This window comes from Rhinolophus sinicus, linkage group LG12, assembly GCF_036562045.2.
Source record: "Rhinolophus sinicus isolate RSC01 linkage group LG12, ASM3656204v1, whole genome shotgun sequence".
NCBI lineage: Eukaryota > Metazoa > Chordata > Mammalia > Chiroptera > Rhinolophidae > Rhinolophus > Rhinolophus sinicus.
The window spans coordinates 60,320,161-60,344,526 of NC_133761.1; the positions used below are offsets into that span (position 1 = coordinate 60,320,161).

Consider the following 24,366-nt stretch of genomic DNA (forward strand, 5'->3'; position numbering starts at 1 on the left):
CAGGACACCCCTCACCCCCACAGATACCAAAAATTGTCATCCTCAAGGTCCCAATATCAAATAGAGCAGATCGATGCTACAGTTGGCCTCTGTATCCATGGACACCCAACTGCAGATTGAAAACCGTACAGGTATTTACTGAAAAAAATCTGCATGTAAGCGGACTCATGCTGTTCAAACTCGTGTTGTGAAGGCTCAAACGCAATTGTTAACCAGCATATGTCTACTGCAACGATGGACTTTGTTTTCCTAAGGGCTGTGAGCTTCCTCATCTTTTACAGGAACATTTTGAATAAGATACTTTTAAATCCCGTTCCTGGGCTTATTTCCTGGGTGCGTATGGACTTCATTTAATAAACATCTGGTAACTTCGTCGTACTGTGGCATTTAGCTTTTCCGAGTTACCTTGCAATGATTTTGCTATTAATTGGGTGTCTGGCTGACTGGAAAATGACAGCCAAGACTGCAGAGCAGTAGCTTGCTATTAAGCTGGGGAAGACGATGATGGTTAGGGCCCTTTTGAGAGGTGCACCATGTTCTTTTTGGTCCAAGGGTTGTATTTGCGGCCTTTTCACTCTCAAGCTCCTCCAGTTTCTCAGGCTTATCCTGTGTTCCCCTTAAGGAGTTACTAGCTGCCCGAGTCACCTCTAGCTGGGCAGCTGCTATGGAAAGTCCTCACTGCGCTCTGATTTCCAGCCTTTAGAGCAGAAAGCGGGGCCAGTGATGGGTGCAGAGGTGAGGGGGGTATGGGAGTAGGTGCCAGAAAGTTCTTTAGCTGCTTTGCGCTTAGCTCTTCTCACAATCACTGCTTTCACCCTTACTCAAGCTGTCAACATTGTCCTGTCCCACCCGTCATTTAATTTTTTCATTCCCCAAACGTGGATTAAAACCATTTAGGTTCTTGAGCCCATGCAAGCTTTGGGTGCGTCGTGCATGCACACACACACACACACACACACACACACACACACTGCTATTTACCATGCATTGGGAACACAAAGATGAATGCGTGGTGTGATGTCATAGACAAGATAATGGCTTCAGGAGTGTCAACACAATATGATAACGGAAATAGGGCAAAGCAGGAGGGGAGGAAGCATCGCTGCCCGACATTGCTAGGGGGATGCTTATAGAATCTTTCAGCTATCTATGGATGGTGTCTGGCTAGTTTAAGAGGTGTTTGCCCTGCAGACAGGAAGGGAAAAGACATGCCACCCTAAGAGGAAAAAAAAAAAATGTATCAAAAGCACAGCAGTACAAACCAGGGTGGCCTGTTTGGGAAACGATGAGAGGTGCTTGGAACGTAGATGAGAAGCTGTGCTGCAAGCTGGTGAAATGATAGGTTCTGAGCTCAGAGAGCTGGGTGCGCGTCACAACCCTAATACTTTTAGGGTTGTGTTTGTACCTTTTAGGGTTGTTGTGCGACCTTGAGTGTGTTTGTACCTTCGTTCCCTCAGGTGTCCAGTGGGAAAGAGAAGAGTGCCTGTTCCATGAGGTTTCAGTGAGAATTCAATGCTTGTAGCCGTCTCATGCCTCTCCTGCATGCCATCATCTCTTTAAAATGCGAGTCAGGTCCTTTTTCCTCTTTGCTCAAAGCCCCCAGTGGCTTCTTGTCTCATTCAAAGTAGAAGCTGCAAAAGTTAGCAGAGAGTTGCAAAGCTCTTGTGACATGCCTGTTCCGGTCACCTCGCCAGCCAAACCTGTGTTCTGTGCTTCCTTTCTGGCCACACTGGCTTCCTAGCAATTCCCTGCACAGCAGAAAGAAGGCTCCTGCTTCAGTGCCTGTGTCTTTGCCTTTCCCCAGCAGACCATGTCTGCTCATTCTAGGTCGAGAAAGGGTGAGATTGGAGGCGGGGAAAGTGTGAATTCGGTTTGGGTAGAAGATCATAAAGGGCTGGATTTGGCAGTGGGGCCGGAAATTAGAGGTGGAACTAAGAGATACTTCACAGGAAACATTGGGCATAGAAGAAGAGTCAAAGAGAACTGCCAAACAAAACCGATTCTATCGTGTTGAGTACTCGACAATGCTCAGTGGAATGAAGGCACTGGAATAAATTGCGGGTGGAGAACAGAGTTTAATTTTAAACATTTTGAGGTGAGTTTCCTGCAGTGCATTTTGATGGGAACGGCCTGCAGGGAGTTGGAGATACAAAATTCCAGGTCTTTGGGGAGAAGTGTATCCTGGTTGTTATAGGTCTGTTACATCCATAGCAATGGCAGGGGGAGGGGGCGTAGGGGAAGAAGAGGAGAAGCAAGGCAGAATTATTGAAAGCATCACATGGAAAGGACTGGCACGCAAGAAAGAAGGAAGACCAGGAGAAAGATGTGGTACAAATGCCAAATGGCGGGGGCGGGGTGGTTGAGAAGGAAGAGAGAGCACAGAATGAGCTAAATATCTCAGAGACATCAAACAGAATCTCGAGGAGGATGGGCCATGCAATTTGGCAGTTAGGTGATTTTGGTGACTCTAATTTGATGGCGTTGCTGAGACATGACTCAGGCCTCAGTGGACTACAGATGAATGGTAGCAGAGAAGTCTGATTACACTATTTGGTCAGGCATTTTGAGGGCGAGAGGGTGTGGGGAGTAGAGAGGGAGAGACAGACAGAGACAGAGCTAGCTATCGAGGAGCAGCCAGTGTGAAGGAAAGATTTTATGAGACTAGAGGGATGAAGGAATGGAACTTCAGGAGAAGGAGAGATTAACAGGCACAAGAAAGGGAGATGAGCAGAGCAAAAAATTGACGGAACAAAATTGTCAAGGTGGCCAGAGCAAATGGGACTGAGAACATAGGAAAGAGCTTCTTGGAAAGAAGGAGCAAACCCTTTCCTTTAGAGACGAGCGGGAAGGGGTTAGGAATTGATCCTGGTCCAGATGAGAAGGGGAATGAGGTAAGGGCATTTTTATCCAATATTCTCTATTTCTCCCCCACCTTACCCACCCCACCCCCCAAAAAAAATTTCCTAAAACAGGAGGTGAGATCACATTGGCAAAATAAAATGCAGTCAAGCCCAGAAAGGGATTCAGGCAGAGACCATCCATTCATGTAAGAAAGGTGTGTTTTATATCCATGCTTTTCCCGCCCAAAACAGAGAACACCAAAGATAATGGAATGTTCAGTCTGGAGCGTTCTGTGCACTAGCACATCCGGTCCAGCATCCCTGTTTCACAGATGAGGAAATCGATCATTACTGGGACTAGCTCAAGGTGACACAGCTAGTTAGTTAGTAGCCAACATTGTACTGAAACCAGTTTCTCTGCCTCTTAGGCTGTACTTTTAGTGAACTGTTTCAAGCTGTGCTTTCCAGAGACTTTGTGCCACTTAAATCGGCATTGCATCCTTTTTTATATGCACCACCCCCTCTCACGCACACATACATCCTACTCCCATGCCAGTCTTCCATGCACCTTGATACCTTTCTTTCTTGCCCTGCTTGGTCCACCATTTTCAGCCCGCAGCCTGAATGCTATTGACCCTCAGATTGGCTTTTTCTCCTGGATAAGCCATGTCGCAGGCTGGCTGTCCAGTCGTATTCATGAACTGAGCCAGCGTGAGGCTGATGCCGTCGTAGGGACAGAGGGCATTAGCTCCTCAAAGTTACTGCCATATCCCAAAGACAGTCTTGCACTAGATGCTCCCTAGAGTGCAGTACTTACGGTTTTCAGATGAACCTCCTCGATGGCCCTTTTCCATTTCACTTTTATGGAAAAGGCTCGACATACATACTGAATTCACAAAGAGATGTATTGGAAATACGTTCAGCAAACCACCCTTTTATCAGTTCTCCGCCGATATGAATGCTTACACTCCAAAATGAAAACGCTTTTGAACTACAAACACTTTAGTTACATACGAATATGCTTTTATGTTCCCTGCCTACATGGAAGCATGCACTCCTGTTGTTTTTGAATTATTTTAAAATAAATGTTAATATCTATAAAAACAATGTTCATGGGCTATAATCACATTTGTCTCCAGGTACTCATTTTGGATTACGGTATTAGTGCAGGGAAAAATAAATTCCAGGTATCTAGCCTTTTTTTTTTTTTTTTTCCCCACTACTGAAATAGATGTTAGGATATGTGAGTAGTTTCTGCCCTTTAAATAATGCACTAAATACAATGGTCATGAACACACTCACACCCCTTCCTTCTGTCGTTTGATTTCGAGATACAGAGAATAAATGAGACGTTCACTTGGGTGTCGCTGTCTTTTATGAAACCCAACCCATTCTGCAGTGAATGAGCGAGACACGCAGGAGGCCGCCTTCGTGGGAGCCACTGCCTTTCCCAAGTGTCTCATCCTCTCTCTGTCATCCCCAGGCGACGTGCCTGCATTTGTGTGTGTAGATTTATAGTTTATCTTTATCTATGGCTTCATCTGTAGGTAGCTATTATAGCTGCCTCGCCTGGATATTGTTTGGGCCTGATAGATCTGTCTGTAGTTCATCAAAGGGGAGCCGAGTGCCTAAAAGCCATCGGGTCCAGCTGAGGATGAAATACGAGCCATCAGCCTTGGTAATGGCTGTAAAATTTCATAATTACACGGCCTTTATTACATTGCATAATGATCCTGAAGCAGTATGGAACAATTAATTAAGATTTTCAACCGTGGCTCTTTCAGAAATTAAAAGGTGCTCGTCGCTGAGAAATGGGGTTCTGTCTTGTCCTAAAAGCATTAGGGATGCTTAAGAAATACTTTCCTAGGCACTTTCATTTTTTGCTAACAGGAACATCTCCTCTTAGAGAACAAGCATTAGTATACCATGCCTATTATCAAGTGTTTATTCCAACTTCAAAACTGACACACACACGCGCATATGCACACACACACACTTTTAAATGGGAGTAAAAGAGTGCTAAGCGCCTATATAACTCCCCAGCTTCCCTTTTCTCCTCTTTGAAAAATTCTATTCAGCCTCCTGCTGTGGCCATTTATCACATTTATGGTTGTCCATCTCTACACATTAAATAAATGCAGGCTCTAAAAGAGGGGGGTCAGTTAACTGCCCACTCTAGTCTACTGACCAAGGAGTGTCGCTTATACACTCTCTCGTATCTTGAGGCATTAAAATTCTTCCAAGATCTCTACAGTTTTGACAGTCATCCCCAAAGGAAGACTTTACTGTTTTCATTTATTATCCTGTGAATGCAGCGTGTCACCTCGAATATGTACCCTTTATTTTTTTCCCCCATAATCTCATCTTCACACCCCGTAAAGAGTAATTAAATTGGATGAGGGCCTGTAAAAGCTGCTAGGAATTCGCTATTTTTTTTCCAATAATAACAGAAGCTAAAGAAAAATAGACAGTACACATACATGTCTGAGCATTTACACATGCAAATTATGACCCACTCTTGACTTTATTTTCCATGTCTGAGAAGTTTTGCTTGAGATGGCGGCATGCCATAAAATACTAATGAAAAGATAATGAAAACAAATTCAGCATTTTTATTATGATGATTCTAAGCCATATCCCGAGATTTCTCTCATGGATTCAATACGAAATAGATATGTTTCAAGGAAACATTATCAATGATATTGTCAATTTAAATAATAAAAAAAGAGAACGAAACCCCTAACAGCCTTGTGATTTAGACATAACTCCTGGATATTTGTTCACGTCAAGTGTTATTGTTTTTAAATTGACAATCATCATATACCATTTATGGATCTAAATATTTCATGGGAGACTAAAACTTCCCTTGGGCGTCCCCCGTAATAAACTTTCCGCAGAAAATTTGGAAAGGATTCTGTGTTTTCAAGGAGGAGCTGCGGCTCAGAGTAAATTCTCTTGTTGAGGCATTTAGTCCCTTAATAGGAATTTTCTGATCTGCTGTCATTCTTGTTCACACCCCGAGTGTCACTGCCTCTAAAACACTTGTCATTCTTTAATGGAAACAAAATAGTCATTGCAGCCCTAGCTGCAATGTCATTCCACTGCCCCTTGCTGCGTCGGCAATAGTGAAAATGACAGAGCGGCTCTCAGTAGGGGTAATTAAAATGTAAATATTGATATTTTATTATTTGAAATTACTTTCCAGTGTGGCATTTAATATCTCTCCATCTGTGCGGCTCTGTTTAGCGGTCACTTTAGTGCAGCTCTGGGATACCAACCAGCGGCTTGATCCCCGTTATGTCAAAATGCTTGTTGCTGCTTAATTTTGATATCTAATTAAGTGGAAAAGTACAGTCCGCACTGTAATCCATGGCGTCTTAACCAGCTGCTTGGGTATATTTAGAATTAATCTCCACTATGGAAGCATCCTAATGTATGCAATTAAGAGTCTGCCGATGGCTAATTAGGTGTATTAGAATCAGGCAGCCTTTTTTTTTTTTTTTCTCCTTTTTTTCCCCTTTCATTTTGGACTGTTGCAGTCATCGAAGAGCCTCTGACTGCAGAGGTAGTCTTCATGCGACTCAAATCGAGTTAGAAAACAGTGCAACTTCTGAATCCAGGGACGTAACCCTTTTGTTTTCCTTGACTTATTTTTCCCTGAATCAACCCCATGGAGGAATTTCTAGGATTCCCTGGATCTCTTTGCAGGATGTCAGTGACATGAAATGGACTAGTCACAGCACAGAGGAAAGTTGGGCTACAAAGATAAATACACTTTCCAACAGATCAAAGCAGGGAGACAGCAGTGCTGAAGGAGCTGGGGTTTACTGGGGAGGAAAGGGACTGAGTATAGGGTGAGAGCTTCTTACCGCAGCTGCACTGTCCTCCACTCTACTTGTGCATGGAAGAGTGTCTCAGCAAGAGTTATGCTAAGAGGCACAGATTTGGTTTGTGTGGATCTGTGATACATAACGACAGGCAGCCTTTTATGACTGGTAATGATTCTGCATCCATGGGATTGAGGAATTCCAAGAGTCGTGTTGTTTCATGGTTTGGCTTTTGTGTCCTTTTATCTTGGCCAGTTATCCAAACTGGGGGCATTGTGGAGAGGAAGAAGGGGGTTGCAGAGAAGAATCTAGGGGTTGCCTCTGTTGTCAGTAAGCTAACTGCTAGCCTCCCCAGTGCCACAGATGCCAAGCCGTAATGACTTAGCTCTGCTTGAGCCAGCAAATAACCAGCCGTGAACTTGGGAGGAAATATACCTAAACAGATCTTCACTAGCCACAGAGAAAAATTGTGCAGGAGTCTGACTTTAAACAGAACTCTAGGGGCTAGAAATTCAGAGAAGCTGTTTTGCCATGTTGTCCAGAGCACAAATTATGCCCAGGTCTTTACATACAGAGAGTGAGGATTTCTAATATTATTTGAATGTGGAGTTTCAGGGTCAGTGTGCTATAATTTCCTATCTGTGACATGCATCTCATGGATAACATATTTCTTCTATGTTCTTTCATGAATACATATGACACTTTGTTTTTAATGGCCTGTGCTATAAATTCTTTAACTTGCGTTTATGCTGAAGATCTGATTTTTCCCCTACCCCTAGGGCATATGTTGGAGACTTTGAGTTATAGTGTCTTTCTTTTTGAGAAAGTCAAGAAAAGCACACCTGAAGGATTTTCTCTTCTTTTCTTTTTTTTTTTTTCTTTTCTGCTTTACTTGTAACTAGTAAAAGTGAGAGAGGAGAGATATTAATATTAATGCCACAAACACTGAGGCTCTAATAATTAGTACCCTTGTTGGAATTTGTGTCTCTATACCAAGGGACCAATTAGGTAGATTTGAAAAGATCTGAAGGCATGTTATTTAAAATTAATATAGAAATTATAAGTGATTTTCTCTTTGAGATCCGAGGTAGAATCAACTCTTGGTTACCTCAGTGAAAGCACACAAGATGATCAGCTGTCTCCATTCTTTTGTAGCTAAAATAAAACATTCAAATTTTTAGGTGAGCTCATGAAATTACCCAGGTTTTCATGACCAGCATCATGGCGTGCCTTAGCGTGTGCGCAGGTGTGCTCTTCACTCATGGGAAAATGGTGACAAAAATGCCTTTTACAAGACACCCTGAGCCTAAGGCCAGCAACTCTGCCTCCATTGATTCATTCAGATGCACTGGGAGAATGTTGGAGCTCTCAGCTTCCTTCGCTAAGCAGCGTTTCAGCCAAAATTAGCCTGGGTTGGATTGAGCAGTTCTCTTTGCCTTATATATATTTTTTGTGCTGTCTTAGTATAATACATATATATATATATATATATATATATATATATATATATATATATATATATATATATGCACACACACACACACAGAGGGTGCCAAAAATATTCTGTATATGCATATATTTTAAGAAAGGAAAACTGTATTAAAATTGTAATACTCAATGTACACTGATAACAAAAAATGAATACAAGTCACATTTGACTTCTGCAATTACAAGAGGTGCTCAAAGTGGTTGCCATCATCGTCCAGTCACTTCTGATGACGGCGAACTACTGCTTGAACAACACTGACCTAAGTGTCCACTTGTGTACATTTTTTTGGCACGCCTGCGGTGTGTGTGTATATATATATATATATATATATATATATATATATACACACACACACATATATGGATATGTATACATATATGTGTATATACACATGTATATCCATGCATATGTGTGTATATATATTTATACATATATGTGTGTGTGTGTGTATTTAATCCATTACAGCTTATTCCTAATTTATCCAATGTGTGTGATGTGCTTTTAAATTCTTCAATACCAGAATATTATGTAGGGTCACATACAACGGTAACAAGTCAGCGATGGCTAACTCACTGTTTATAGATTTCCTTTAATGGTTGAATGTTCCCAAGAGAAGTAGTTCATCTTTAAAAAAAAAAAAAAAAGTTATTAAACTTCACATGTGGGTGAAAAACAAAATTCACAAAAATGCATTTTTAATTTAAAATATATTTTTGAGACATAAACACAGTAAACAATCCAATATTAGAAATTATGAAGAAAGGTAACATGTGTGAATAATTTTTTGTTTATAAAAAGCTAAGCAAAACTTACAGTTGGGATTATTTCTCTAACAGCTAAAAAGTTTCTTAAAGGTACAGCTTTCTTTTGCTAAAATTTGACAAGTGACATGCTTTATGAATAACTTACTGGTTAGTTTGTTAAAACTTTGTGATGAAAAAAATGAGTTTGATCCTAAAATTTATGTTAGCAAAACCTATCTTCTTGTTTTTCTCCCTATGTATCTATTTTAAATGAAAAATGATGGTCTCAAACAGACAATTTTTTTGTTCTGAATTCCAAACACTCAGCTAAATATGTACCAAAAAAATGGAAAACGTAGTTTATAAAAAAATTATGTGAACCTACTACCAACCTTTTAAAAATCTTTTTGGCCCCCACATGATTTCCCCCAGGTCCAAGCTGACTTCTTTTAGATTCAATGGACCCTCCTTTACTTGCTCAGAATATTTGCGTAGGGCTAGTTCTCAGCAGCAAGTGGAAATGGTTGTCCTCAAAAATTATTCCATAACAATGGATATACAAACCCGTTTGATAAACCTGAAACATGTCTAAATGGCATTTAAATTACATTAACACCTACTTGTACAGACACAGTGAAAGGTCGTAACCGACAAGTACCAACTTCACTGTTGGTAAATGTCTGATTTGCTGCTTTAAAACGGGAAGGCACCTCCCCTCCCTTGGTGCTGCTCCTTGGCTGTCCTGTTGCAAATACATCTGACAAGTGAATATTTACTTAGTGAGAATCTATTGTTGTAAAATGGACTGAGAGGGAGATGCCATATGAATGCATTTTTATTGCATTGCCTTTCTTTTGCTGTTTTTGATTCAAGGGGAGGAAACCCATCATGATAAAAAACCCAGGATTTCTCAGTCTGTTTGCCTTTTCGTTAAGTGTGGAAAGTGACTTTGTCACTTACTTGGGCTTTACAAAAATTAGATTTGGAATTTCCTAAGAATTTATGTTAAAAATGTAGACATACAATGTTTGATTCCTGAAAGTAGAAAGAAACAAATAGAATCCATGAGCATGTTTTCATTCCTGACGAAACGAGGTTAGGATTTCAGAGGATTAAAATTCTAGCTACAGAAAATAAATTTGCACATTGTCAAATAATTATACAACTAGGATAAATTAGAGAAGTTAATTATAGCTACTTGAAAATAATTTAAAAAGTCATTGTGACATTATCATGGAATCTGCTGTGAATGGCTATTTGTAAATATAAGAGAAAATAGGCCATATGAGTAAAATGTCAACATTAATTACAAATTTAAAAAGAAAAGGCTCAGGTTGAGAAATTTCAGCAGGACTTTTATCAGAGTTTAAGTGGCTCTAAGGAAAATCTGTAACTATGTAGTCACTTAAAAGCAACGAGCATTACATATAATCAGTGCCTTAAACACTTGTTGAATGAGGAGAAAACATTAGGCAACTTTTTTTGTTAGGTATCCAGATATCTTTCTGTTGAGGAAAAGGCTGACATTGGGCATGCTGTCTTCATTTCTAGCCTTCCATTCTTTCTGAAAGCCAGTCAATGAGTTGTTAAGGGATTATGCACCTATTTACTTGGCATGTATTTATTGAGCACCTGCTATGTGGCAGGTGGGGTACAGCAAGGAGCAAGGAACAGGAGGTCTCCACTGTGAAGAGCTCAGACAACATGGCAGCCCACTGAGAAGGGTACAGATATATCTGTTAGTGGCAGGCACGTCATCACATCCCCTCCTTTACTTGCTCATGTCTTTACCTGGAGCTCGACATTTATATTTTACGACTTACATCTGTCAATTCCCCTGGATGCTACAAGGAACAATGATGATAGTGGTAAGAATGGAAAGGAATGTATGCACTCGATTCTAGAAATATAAAAGTGATAGGTCAGCGAAAGGCTAGGAGTGAAGAAGCTGGGGTGGGTGGCGGTGCTATTAAGCGGGGAAGCAGTCAAACTGTGGGTTGTGACATTCTGGTGGGGAAAATGAGCTCACTTTTCAGCATGTTAGACCATCTGCAGAGAAGTTACCAGGTGAGGATTTTTCAGAAAATAAGGCAGGAAAGGGAGAAAAGGGCCAAGTAATGCGAGAAATTCCATATTGTGTTGGAGAGTTTCAGTTTTGTCCTTTAGAAGACGTGGAGGCCAAGAAAGCAGTTTGATCAGCGGATGGCATCCTTAGATTTCATAGTTAAAAGAAAACTTGAATAGCCATGAGTAGGATGGAAAAGAGAAGACCAAATATGAGGATTTTGAGGTCCCTTTATCCTAAAAGATGTGATGGAAGTCATAAGCAAAGCTGTGAGGAGAAAAGGAGAGAAATGAGGGAGACATTTAGAAGGACCCGGGCAACCCAACACAGGTATTTGCGCTTCTGCATGCATGTACACTTTGATCACTCTTTGTGTCACTTAAACCTTCTCTCCCTCATTGTGCTCTAACCTACACTCCCTGTACGGTAAAATCTCAGAGGGCAAGGATTACATTGTGCTTGTCTTGTCTGTTGTAATGGTTCTGAGCACAGAGCTTCCCTAGACCTAGGGGCACTAAATATCAATTGATTTGATTTTCGCTCCAGTGGAACCACTGGCAACCTACTAGGGTAGGGCTGGACCAAACCTTCGGGAACGTTTTCCTCCCCTACTCATTTTACAGATGAGAAATTAGGAACCAGAGAAATTGAATCATTTCTCAGAGTCACACAGTTACTTGGTGGCAGGGGTGTCACTGGGTTCTACGTCTGCTTCCTCCCGGTCCAGTGACATTTGTATGAGGTGCCCACCCAGTCTTGTGCTCCATGTAAGTAGTTCTCAGTTTGTTACTTTGAATCAGACAGTACTGGACCTGGAAGATCCTTCTGATGTGTCAAGACCACCTTTTGCATTTGACAGGTGAACAGTCAACTGGGGGTCTGCATAAGATTGTTGGGGCTGCTGTAAGAAAGCACCACTGACTGGGGGCTTAAACAACAGAAATCTCTTGTCTCACAGTTCTGGAGGCCGGAAGTCTGAGATCAAGGTTTCAGGAGAGCTGGTTCCTTCCAAGGACCGTGAGGGAGAATCTGTTCCATGCTTCTCTCCTAGCTTCTGGTAGCCTCAAGCATTCCTTGGCTTTTACATGGCATTCTCTCTGTGTATCTTCACGTCATGTTCCCTCTGTTTTTGTCTGTTTCTGTCTAACATTCCCCTTTTCATAAAGTTACAGTCAATTAGGTTAGGACCCACCCTAATGATCTTTTCTTAACTTCATTGTCTTTCAAAGACTCTATTTCCTCCAAATAAGGTCACATTTACAACTACTGGGAGTTGGGATTCCAAAATCTTTTGGAGAGACACAGGTCAACCTACAACAGGGGCAAGTTAAAACCACTGGTGGTAGCATGGATGGAACTAGAACCCACATTGCCAGACTTCAAGGTCACTGCTCCCACATGAGCCTCTTCCCTCATGTATCACTCAATGACAGTAAACCCTTGGCTTTTGGGTATTTGGCATTAAATGCTTCCCACAGACTCTTCAACTGTCTTTGGAAATGTCTGTCAGCTTTACAGATCCCCAAAGTTCAAGATTGAGTCACTGTGCGTTTATTTTGGAGTCTTGATGTTTAAATCAAATGTTAGACCAAATCTGATGCAGAGTTCTTGGGGATTTCCTGATTAGGATACCCTGTTTCCCCGAAAATAAGACCTAGCCAGACCATCAGCTCTAATGTGTCTTGTGGAGCAAAAATTAATATAAGACCCGGTATTATATTATATTATATTATATTATATTATATTATATTATATTATATTATATTATATTATATTATATTATATTATATTATATAAAAGCTGCTCTTATATTATAGTAAAATAAGACCAGGTCTTATATTAACACGTTGTGTATGGCGGGGTTTAAATTCCTCGTGAAGATTCTCGTGATCCGTACACAACGTGTTAATTTTTGCTCCAAAAGATGCATTAGAGCTGATGGTCCGGCTACATCTTATTTTTGGGAAAACATGGTAGTGCTTGTATATCAGATGCCCAGACTGACCGGTATTCTTTGGACTACTGGTCATTGTCCTGTGACACCCTAGTGCATTTCTTGACCCAGTCCTACCAGTGATTGGGTGGAGCATGTCAGATTCCAGCACAGGCTCTTTTTCTTTCAAATCAGAACTATGGCTTCAAAACAATGCTTCTCCCTACTCAGCGTCCATCTAATCCCAAACCAAGACTGCAAATGCCCTTGTATAAGATATTTTTAGAGTCCTATATTATATGGCAAGCCATCCTTTTTTCTTGATAGTCAGACACATTTTAGTCACATCAAAAAGGAGCGCTTTCCAGGCAGAACTTTCTTGTTTTCAACTGGTACAAAATAATGGTTGTAGGAAAAAAAACATAAAAACACCACTAGGTTTCCCTCCTTTAAAGCAGCTCGCCCCACGCTTGCCTCCATGCCTTCCAACAATTGTCCTTTCTTCTTGGCTTAGATAAAAGGACAGAAGAAGTTAAGTTGAGGTCAAGTAAGAAGCAGTTTGGGAAAAGCTAAGGGGATTATTTCAGATCCTCTGTAGTCATTCAGACAGGGTAGGTAAGTGGGATTTGCAGAGAGGAACTGCACACTCCATGTAGATATTCTCCGCATTTTTATTTTGCATTCAACTGCTCTATATCCAGTCCTTTTTTCAAAGCAGTTTGGCAGTTAAAAACAGCCCACTCACAGAAACAAACAAGAAAAACCTCTTGTCATCATTTTGAGGCTTTCCTGTGTTGTCACTTGAGAATACCTTTTTTTAGCTGCTGTTATACTCTTAATTTTTCTAGCAAGCTGGACTGGGAGACAAGGAACAATTGCTAAAGAAAGCATTTCACCAGTGCCATGGGGGCGTGTTTTCAATTTCTGTGCCCATGAGTAGGCAAACTGTAAACTCATCTGCCAGCTGCACTTGTAAACTCAGTTAATAGTGACAATTCTGTCCTGGAATGGTAGACATTACCTTTACTATTTTAGCCCCCCTTTTAACTTATAACCACCACCCAAACCATTTGCTAAATTTTATCGATGATGGTCAATTCCTCCACATAGATATTAAGTAAATTTTGAATCTGAGTTCTTTCAAATTTTCACATTTGTCCTGTGAAACTACTACTTAAAAATAATGGTTCCGTAAAATCTCTGTGAACCCTGCTTAAAGTATAAAAACAGAACCAAAGAAACAGGTTTTCTTATGGAATCCACAAATTGTGAAACATATGATTAAATTAGCAAGGAAGGGACCTACCCCATTTCTGTCAGTTATTCTTACATTTCCTTGTATATTCTTACATTTCACCCAAACCAATTGTGACTGAACCTAAATGATTGGAATCTGGATTTTGGTCAGTCTAAAAGAATAAAAATTCAAAGGGTAGCATTGTAAGTATATCTAATGCTTAAGTCCTAAGATAACAGAAAGATAACACTTATTATTCCTTACAAAGAAGATTTTTAACTGGAATGTACCGAGCAGTACCAGGTAGGTATTCCACCTCTCACCTTGGCACTTGATCATTGTATCTGTTTAACTCTGGCCTCTACTGAGATCTACTCCAGGAAATCCATCTCTATAATAAAAAAATTAAAAAAAGGGAGAAAAAAAGGTCTTCGTAGAGGACACCCACATATACACCCCACACTACAAGCCCCAGAGCTATGTTTTGTGGATCATAGAACATATGATATGTCTGCTCACATGTAAAATGGTAATGTGGCTTAAAGAGTAATCTCTCTAAGAAGGGTTACAAACTGTGTATCTGTTGGGAGTTAGGACCAAGTCTTCGTGCCGTTCCTCTTTCCCTGCCTAGTTACTGTAAACATCAGGTGTATCTGCGTGGGGGAGAAAGCATGTCACTTAGCTCAGTCAGCACCCCTCAATGGACTCCGTTTGTGACCTCAGTGAGTCATTACGGCATAATTACAATTCTAGCGTGATATGCTATTTATTGAAACGTGCCCATTTTTTTTTTTTTTTGTGGAACAGAGAAACTACAGTTAAAAAACAGTGAGCAGGAGAATCAATGCCATGATGAACTGATACTAACAGACACCCGGAAGATTTCAAATGCTTGCTCTGTTTCAGAGAAGCAGCCGAGAAGAAAATGCCTGGCAGGGGTTAAACCCAAAATGCCTGCACGGTAGCCTCTTTCTGTCAACACTCAGTTTGGGAAATAAACATGTATGCTTTCTGAAATGAGAGTGTATTTTTGAAGACTAGCCGTCAGATATTTTTTGCCCTTCACACTTTCAAATGCTTACCCTTTTTTGTAAGTTGACTGCAAAGTGCATCAGTTTGCCAGGCTAAGGGGGGAGAAAAAGTACTCAGCGATGCCCATGGCACCACTGCCATCCCCCCACGTTGCTGGTAGACAGAGGCAACAGGCTTGGCACAAAGCATACTTTCTTCAAGCCTCTGACTTAAGGGGTACTTACCTCTTGAGAAGCTTTTCAGTCCTTCCAAATGATGTTACTCCCAAGTGTCATCTGGCTTATTCGGAGCACACTGTACTGCAGATAAACATGCTATTTAACTGCGGGTCAAAGTACAGAGTTAGTCTGCTAGCAAAATGCCCACGATACATTAAATGGCACTGACTCCAGGACGGAGATGAGGAGAGATCAGAGTTGTCAGTGATATGCGTGGAATGGGCTGTAGCTGGGGAAGAAAAAACTGTGCCACGGTATCAGTGTATTTTAAAAAGCTGTAATACGGCTGAGCGTTTAAAACTATAACCTGTCACACACCAAAGATTAAGATCCTGGAATGTACAAAACATGAAGTTCAAGCGACATGACTGCAAAGCATATTTTATTTCACTTGGGAAGGAGGCTTCTCTCTAAAGATAGCTAAATATTATAGATGACGAGGACCTCTCACTTGGAGCCCAATCGCTATAAAACACCATTAAATGCCGGTTCAAGCACAAACAAGTAATTATCATTCGGCTATAACGTGTGTGCCAATAAAGCAATAATGTTCTTGGAAAATTCCGTAGGCTTAGTTTATTTCAAATATGCATTTTAATTTAGATCTTTGGTCATTTAGATTTTTATACTTTGCTCAGGTCTACAGAGGAAAATAGTATTTTACCCACGTGTCTTTATGTATGTAAAATATAGCTAGCACTCCTAAAGTGTGGAGGGAGCTCTGTGGAATTGAAATATAATCTCTTACATATTCAGCCCCCTTAGTGCCCAGGTGAGCACAACCATCTCATAACAAGGCTGTTCCCTTGGCGTTTGGGAGGGAGAGCTCTTTGTGCCAGTTTCTAGCTTGCGGAGAAGTGGGGTAGGAAAGGGTTAACTGTTGAGATTCAGCTATTTCCAGACTGGAAAGAGATAAAAGTCAAGACTTTTATTTATGTTGTTTAAAGCTGTGGATTGTTGATTTTCCTATCATTTTGCAAAATTACAGCACCTTTAATCAGCTAAAATAGACTTGAAGATAGGACACAAGCAAACTTGTCAAACCTTCTGTGTTATATCCATCTTCCCATCCTCCCCGACCAAAAAAAAAAAAAAAAAAAAGACCCTTTCTTTACCTTTTGCCGTCTTTTTATTTCATTAAGAAGTGAAAGGAAAAAGTGAAAAAGTTAGGTTTACAGGAAGGATGCATATACAAAGTCCCCTACCTCGATGAAACAAATCTCAGGATCCACCTAAACAATGCAATTGTGTTTTATTTTATTTTGCAGAATTCAGCCTCCAAAAGAAATGTGTGAGACGTTGTTCTGGGTGAAAAATTGTTCATTTGTAAATCGCAGGGACAAAAGGGCCCCGATGCAACTTTAAAGTTTCCGTGCACGTAAACGTCAATAGCGTGTCTTCTCCATCATCAGCACTAAATTCACATTGATGCCTCTTTTCTTCTCCGTATTGATCCTTCCATGAGAACGCAGATTTGTATCTGTTAATTAATGCGTCCTGAAACAGCGTTTGTATTAATCAGGCAGATAAGAAAAATTGGATGCCTGCACCTTCCTGACAACCGTAAAAGTGCTGGCCCTGATAAAATCGTGGATGGACCTCAATAAAAAAGTTCCTCCTTCCACTCAATAAACTAATCATCCTGCTTTTAATTATTCGGCAGAAAGATGTGTGGAGATTGGAGAATGTGTAAATCTATTTACTAACAGCAGTGTCTGGGAGGGAGAATAGGGCTGTCACAGGAAGGGGCTGCAGGCCCTGTCCATCTGCCACTGCAGAAAAACTGCTGCTGGGAGCGTGAAAAGGGAGAGGAAAACTAAGGTGAATTGAAAATGCCTTTTTGCTCATCACTTCCTAGATGATCGTTTATTATTATTATTTTGTCTGTTTCATTTCCAAGAGAAATTCCTCCTTCGTCCCTTTTCCTGAATTTGATATTTGGCTGTGCATTGCATCTTTTTTCTTGGGGGGTGGAGGAGGTGGGGTAGGAAAAAGACAATATTGCTTGTTGTTTGTTTGTTGGTTGTAAGTATAACATTCTGAAAATTGAAGGCAAATGTTGCCAGACCTACTCGGACCAAATCGTTATTTTTCTCTTCTGAATCACTGTTTAAAATGTTACCAATTGTTATATCTAATTCTAAGAGGAGAGTTATTAATGTAAGCCCATATTGCAATGAAAAAAAACAAATGGAAAAAAGGAAAAAGACAGGACTTAAACAGCCAGTCCAAAAGAAGTTCTGTCAAGTAATGTCTGCAGCTTGAAAGGCAATGAAATAAATGCTTTTTACAGATGCTCGAAGACCCTCTTCAGAACAGCTCGACTAATCCCTCTTGATGATTTTATTAACACTTCTAGTTAATGGTGCCAAGTGGCAAACTACTAGTTTTCACGAACAGGCCAGGAAATCTCCTTTTCCTTATTGTGCTGTATGTAGTTCCTAATATCACACGGGATATGAACAACTTGATATAAATAAAAATGACAGCAGTGACCACAGCAAGAGCCTAAGAAGGTTGGGCGGCCATGGATATTTAACAATTTGGGTGGTGGGGCTTCGAAGAGGAGTACAAATAGCTCGTATAAGTTGCATTATTAACAGTTTCCTCCTTCTATAGAATTACTGGTGGCAGTAGCTTAAATCGTGGTTCTCATTGTCATAAAGACCATAGGCGTGGTTGTTCACCCTTGGAATTCCTGGGGATAACCTTGGAAATGAAAGCGAGATTCTAAGAAACATTTCTCTTTTAGGACTCTTGGAAAAAGTATGTGGCTGATTATCAGGTGTATTTCCTAAGACCTTGTTCCTTAAATTTCTTTTATAATTTAGATCTGGTCCCTCTAAGCTATAAATATATACATTTTATTCTTAAGTATGTTTATTGTACCACTTCACTGAACCACATTTTCTTACATATATATGTATATATGTATGTATATATATATATATTTCTTTTTTCTTTTTGGCATATGGTTTTCCAAGCTCAGAAGGGACTGTAAGCCTGTATGTGTGAGTGCAGACCAGATTTTTAGTAAACAGTTGAAGCAGTCATCCAGATATTTGAGACAAAAATAATATACAATATAGCTGCACTCATTGAATGCATATTACAAATACGTGTTTTGTTGGATTATTATTTTTTTTTTTTCAAAAACAAATGTTAAGGTACAATTAAATTGTGTTGCTCGAAGTGAAACAGCCACTAAGTAGCTCAGTGAAGCCAAAATTTAAATTCAGGGTCCAGCCCTGCTTCTATCTTACCCACCAAACCCCACTGCCTCCATATTTAACTTTTTAAATAACTGGTTCTTAATCCCAAGAACAAACTTGCTTTTCTACTTGATGAGAAGGCTTGGATGGTAAGTATTCCGCTCTCTTTTACACCAATACCGCTTTCGAAAGGAATTCATGTTACGTATCAGTGGGGACAAATATCCAATCAGGAAGGCTGTTTTGGGTGGAAGCATACTCCTCACTCATGGTGCTTTATTATAGAGAAATGTTTCCAAATTCCACTCTACTGTATGACCTGAATTATTTGTTTTCTTGTATTTTTTTCCTTTTTAAAACCTTTTACGTTGTTTATGAATAGTAGTTTTTAAAGACGAGGTTGCAAATCTGATTTCCTGTAAGACAGTCGTTAAGACGTCAGCCAGAAATGTATGTGGTATTTTATTCTCCAGCGAAAGACACCAGACTACTTCTTTATCACATTCCCCTCATCGGTGTCTAGGAAACCTAGAGGTAACAGCACCAAGTGGAAGCTGGCCTGTGGCTTTTGCTTTGCTACTCGCAGAGTGATCAGGGGAACATTAAGAGCATCTCTTCGCAGCTCAGCATAATTTGGGGCACAAACGCAGAGGCCAAGCGCCGTAGAAGGCTAGTGTTGCATTATGAAATGATGGCTTTAGAGTAACTCGATCTGCCCCTCTTCCCATGCAGGCTTCTCCACACTGTCCCTGGCGGACCAGATGAGCCTCCTGCAGAGTGCGTGGATGGAAATTTTGATCCTTGGTGTCGTATACCGGTCCCTTTCCTTTGAGGATGAACTTGTCTATGCAGACGATTATATAATGGATGAAGACCAGTCCAAATTAGCAGGCCTTCTTGACCTAAATAACGCTATCCTGCAGCTGGTAAAGAAGTACAAAAGCATGAAGCTGGAGAAAGAAGAATTTGTCACCCTCAAAGCGATCGCTCTTGCTAATTCAGGTTGGCATATTGACATGGTCGCTGTTACATTTTTTAATATGTCACTTTCTCCCCTTTCCCTTAACTTCTTCAGAGATTTGCTAGTTGTAAATTCTGTACGGATCAGCAAAGTTAGAATCATGATAGCTTTCTAGTGAAAAGTGAGAAATAAGAAAAAAATCAATTTAAAGGGAATTCTTTCTATGATATTTGCCTATTGGAAGTTGTGGACCTTTTACCACCTAATGCATTTATTAATTTGTAATGTAAAGGGACACTCTTGGGACAAAATCCCCTCCATGGTCTTGTATGCACAAGTGAAAACAAGAATGAATTACAAATGCATACAAACCATTTTCCCCCTCAAAAACGTAACTCTGGCAATTGGAAAACGCTGGTTAGTGCTGTTTTTAATTTTGGTTATCAAAGAGTACTCTGTTTTCTTACCTTCTGGCACTCTCTAGAAGTCAGATTCTGCTGAGGGAGTGTTTCCCTCCAAGGTATTACCCATGCAGTAAGGCTTAAGAATTATGGGAATAAACAGTCTTTCCATTTGAACTGAAACGTACTAAAATAGGGAGCAACCTCTGATAAGTAAAAATCGTTGGCGCTTTGTTGTTTTTCCCCCTGTGCCTCTCCGAATGCTTTATTGTGGTCTTAAGTCTGTTTCTGCATTTGCATAAAGTTCCGGATAGATCCCTCCTTAATGACTGACGCGTCGATCATTAGATACCTGCGTGTCAATAACATGCTCTGATGCTACGTGGCACTGACAGTTACACCAGGCCTCTCCATCTGCTTTTGTTTTGACCCTATCTTTGAACTTTATCTTGGTTGCCGGCCAGTAGTTTTCCCTTTAATTACAAGAAGGAAACTGTCAATAAAATCTGTTAAATGGGATGCAATGAGTGGCTTGAATGGGCGGACGGCTATTTGTTCAAATTCTGCAGCATTCAAGGTATTGACAGTTTGTTTTCTGGGGCCATATGTGACGATCAATCTCAGACTGGGCTCAGCCGCCCTGAAAAATGAAAAACCAGATTGCTTTTGCTTAGTTGTGGATGACGACTTTGTGATTTGGCGCAGTCCTAGCGAGATGAGACCTTCTGCCCAAATTGCCCCCATGAGAGCCAGGGATGCGTGACTGTTTTTAGAAATAATTTTTAATTGATTTTGTAATTAACAGTTCATCTACAATATTGATGCATGAATCCTCGGACTGATAGGAGGGAAATTGTTTTCAACAATGAAGTTGTACTTTCCTATTTGTCTTTTTAATGGAGTTTAGCATTTCACACTTTTAATTGTGTGAAATTACCCGTCTTCCTTATCCCTCCATTTACTTCTCTCCTACTCCCCTGTGAAACTGTAAAAATATGACTCATTATGGCAAATGGCATTGTTGTTACAAACCCTTATGTACCCCTCGTCCTGCTCTCTAGAAAACCAAAGTGGGAGATGGGATCGAACTTTTCTGAGAATTTATTAGCTTGCCCAGACTTCGCATTACAGCATCTCTCATAATTAGATAAAAGATTTGGGGAAGAATTTGTAGTTGGTAATCAGACAGTAATTCAAATTTAAAACATTTACTTGGTTAATTATTTATAAAGTACAGCAAGTATGTTTCATATCTTTTATGTTTCCGATTTTTTTTATTATTATTATTAACCACTCGTGAATGCTGAGCAATGCAAAATTTTGTCATCAAAATTGCTAAAATTTTGTAATTTTAGATGTTTAGAGGCATACTTCCTGGCTATGGGTTATAATTTAGAGTGCCTGAATTAATTACTAGCAGCATTTCTATCTCTGCTGTTTGGAAGTATAATCATTAATATTTTGATACATATTTGAATCCCACGTACTCTTCTGTTAGGAGGAGGAAGTGACCTACTTTAGAGCAGTGACTGGTGATTAGAGCGTATTTAAAGAACTAGTTAATTTTATTTTGTTTAAAGCCAGAAATAGTTAACAAGCCCTCCCTGTTTTCCTGTACCATAGTATTTAGTATTACTTTTTCTCATAAATTTCTCCATGTAACAAAAATTGTCTGCAAGTTATTTTAACAGTCTTTTAGTCTCTGATTCCCAAGAGAAATTAATTGAGTCAGAGTCCATAATAAAGGAGAAATGATTAAGTACGATAAGGACCTTTAAAATTTCTAAGTTGTGTTTCCTATGTTGTATAAATATGGCTTTCTTTTTGTCCACCCGACCTCTGAGCCCCACCATTTTAGTTTGGGATAAATGACTCAGAAAGTCATTTAATTCGATACTGTCAGTATGATGCCATTTCATTCTGTTTTTTGTTTTGTTTTGTTTTTTTTTACCATTATTTGGAGGACAGTGATAAAGTTGTAAGATTCGAGCTTGCTTAAATCCAGTGATTCTTAAACTGCTCATAAATACATCAATATGAAAATGCTTTAATAATTTTCAGACACCCTAAAAAGCTCATAGGTCGTCTTTTAGTATTTACAAATTTCAGATCAACAGTAAGTGACTTTTTGTGCAAAAAACAAACAAACAAAAACGAACAATTATTTTAGTGTTATTTATAGGTCTCTTAGCATTCCCTGCATAGTTTAAGTGTGAACAACCATTGTCTCATTAATCTAAATTTCAGCTTATTTTAAACATCTGAAAAAACATCCAATTATAAATGTTGTGCTTATGCTTGGGAAACAGGAATTGGCTTCCCAATAATGGCTGTCATATTTTTTGTTGCTATGTTTCTGTCATATATGAATTCAGGAATATTTGTAATTCGAGAGCACCAGTGGAAGTGTAGTCCCTATCTCCAGTTATATGGAGAGAGAGAGAGAGAGAGAGAGAGAGAGAATGTATACACAATTTAAGAAAGGAAAAAGACTATTAGCATTGTAATACTCAATATATACCAATAACAAAGATGGATACAACTCACATTTGACTTCTGCAATTACAAGAGATGCTCAAAGTGGTTACCATCAGCGCCACTTGTGATTATGGCGAACTACTGCTTGAGCAACGTTGACTAACGTGTCCACTTGTATACATTTTTTTGGCACCCGTGTGTGTGTTTATGTTTATATTTATGTTCGTTTATATATATACACATAATATATATGTTACAGTATTAATTCATGCACTAATACTGTAACTCTTATATTCAAATATGTGGAACCCTAAATAATTGCTCCAGTTCTTTTTGAAGGTAAGAAAACTCAGTAAACTACGTGTTCTCTTATTTGAGTGCCAACAATCTGTTGAGCAATGAATGCATTCCTGATACATCTCGGTGGGATCTAATTTAAAAGGGAAAAATCTAGGTCACCGTTTTAAATGTTGTAATTTTAGGTTCCAGTTTTCTCATGTGCACATCAAGAGGATAGACGGATCCCCAGAATTTTTTTTCCATATGGGGAATTCTATGAGTCTGTAATTAATTTTATGCTTTCATTGGAAAATACAATGAAATATGACTACAAGCATTTGGGGTAAGATTATATCATGCAATTCTATTCTCTCGATTGGTCTTATTGATTCTTATGTCTAAGAATTTGTTTGAGGCTATTATCACTGGCCCCAAGGTAATATACTCATTTTTATATAGTGGAAGATTAAAGCAGTTTAAGATTTTACTTCCACACAGTTGTTCTAGAATAATAGCGTCTATTGATATTAAGCTGCAAGTAATATTTAGGTCATCAATTTTAATTCCTAAGTAATTATAACCACCTCATGACAGTAGTTTGTTCTTGAGGACCAACGGTGTACGTTCAGAATTGTGGAGTAATTTCAAGGATAGAAAGTTTATGATTGTTGTAGGAGATGGGGGGGAATATTTAATCAGAATATTTGGACTTTCATAAAGGTTTGGATTAGTGTTTCTCATTCTCTTTTCGTTATACCTTTAAAGATAGTCTTTTAAAACATGGTTTCCCCAATGAAATATTAATATCACACGTATACTATGTATCTCTATATCTCAATGTATAAATATGTATACTTATACATATATATATATATATATATATATAGATATATATATAAATTTTATCTAAGGAGAGATTTTTCTTCTACTCTTCAATTCTAAACTTTATCTCATTTGAGAATGCATGGTTTAGCCATATAACTGTTTTCTTGTCTGTAAAATGAGGCTGGTAAATTAAATAATGTCTCATCTTTTCTAACTGGCCTAAAATTTTTACGCCAGTTACTTTTAAGTGAGGGTGGTGAGTGGGTCATATATTTTGTGTGGGGTGTGTATTTGTGATAAATTTGTAGTGTAGAAATATTAACATCTTCACAGATCTGAACACCTGGTGTAAAAGTGAAAAAAACCTTTCAGTTCTTTAGTAGCTACTAAAGGGGACCCTCAAACAGTTTACTGAGATTTTGGCTAAATTGGCTGATTTAATATTCTGGTAATTGTTGTAGCTATTGGTCAAGAGAGTATTTTTGTTTTAGAATCTTCCCGGCGGCTGTTTTTTTTTTTTTTTTTTTGCCTTCTCTTGGGAATCTCATTTGATTTCCAAAACATGTCTGTGAGATACATGTGTCCGATGCCATTTTACAGGTAAGTAAGTGAGCTGATAAAGATGTGTGGCTCCTTTGAGGCAGAGGGTTGGACCTTCTGTCCCTTGTTATCAATAAGCTATTTCTGTTCCACAAATAACTCTATGCTATGTCTTTGCAAGTGTCAGTGCAGAAGAATTTAGTCATTGAAATTTCACATCTGCCAACCTCAACCGGTATTTTTAATTCAATTTTGAATTTTGTGTCCACTTCCTTTATCTTGCTAT

The 24,366-nt window shown here is 39.3% G+C and overlaps 1 protein-coding gene across 9 annotated transcripts in view; it reads left to right on the top strand.

Annotated features, from left to right (window-relative positions):
- ESRRG (estrogen related receptor gamma) overlaps positions 1–24,366 on the top strand; it is a 547,928-nt gene that overhangs the window by 512,441 nt on the left and 11,121 nt on the right. For all 9 annotated transcript variants that reach the window (XM_019743279.2, XM_074317033.1, XM_019743599.2 and 6 more), the window contains one exon: positions 19,329–19,598. In XM_019743279.2, coding sequence (XP_019598838.1) covers positions 19,329–19,598 — 270 coding nt within the window. The remainder of the gene's footprint in view (positions 1–19,328; positions 19,599–24,366) is intronic.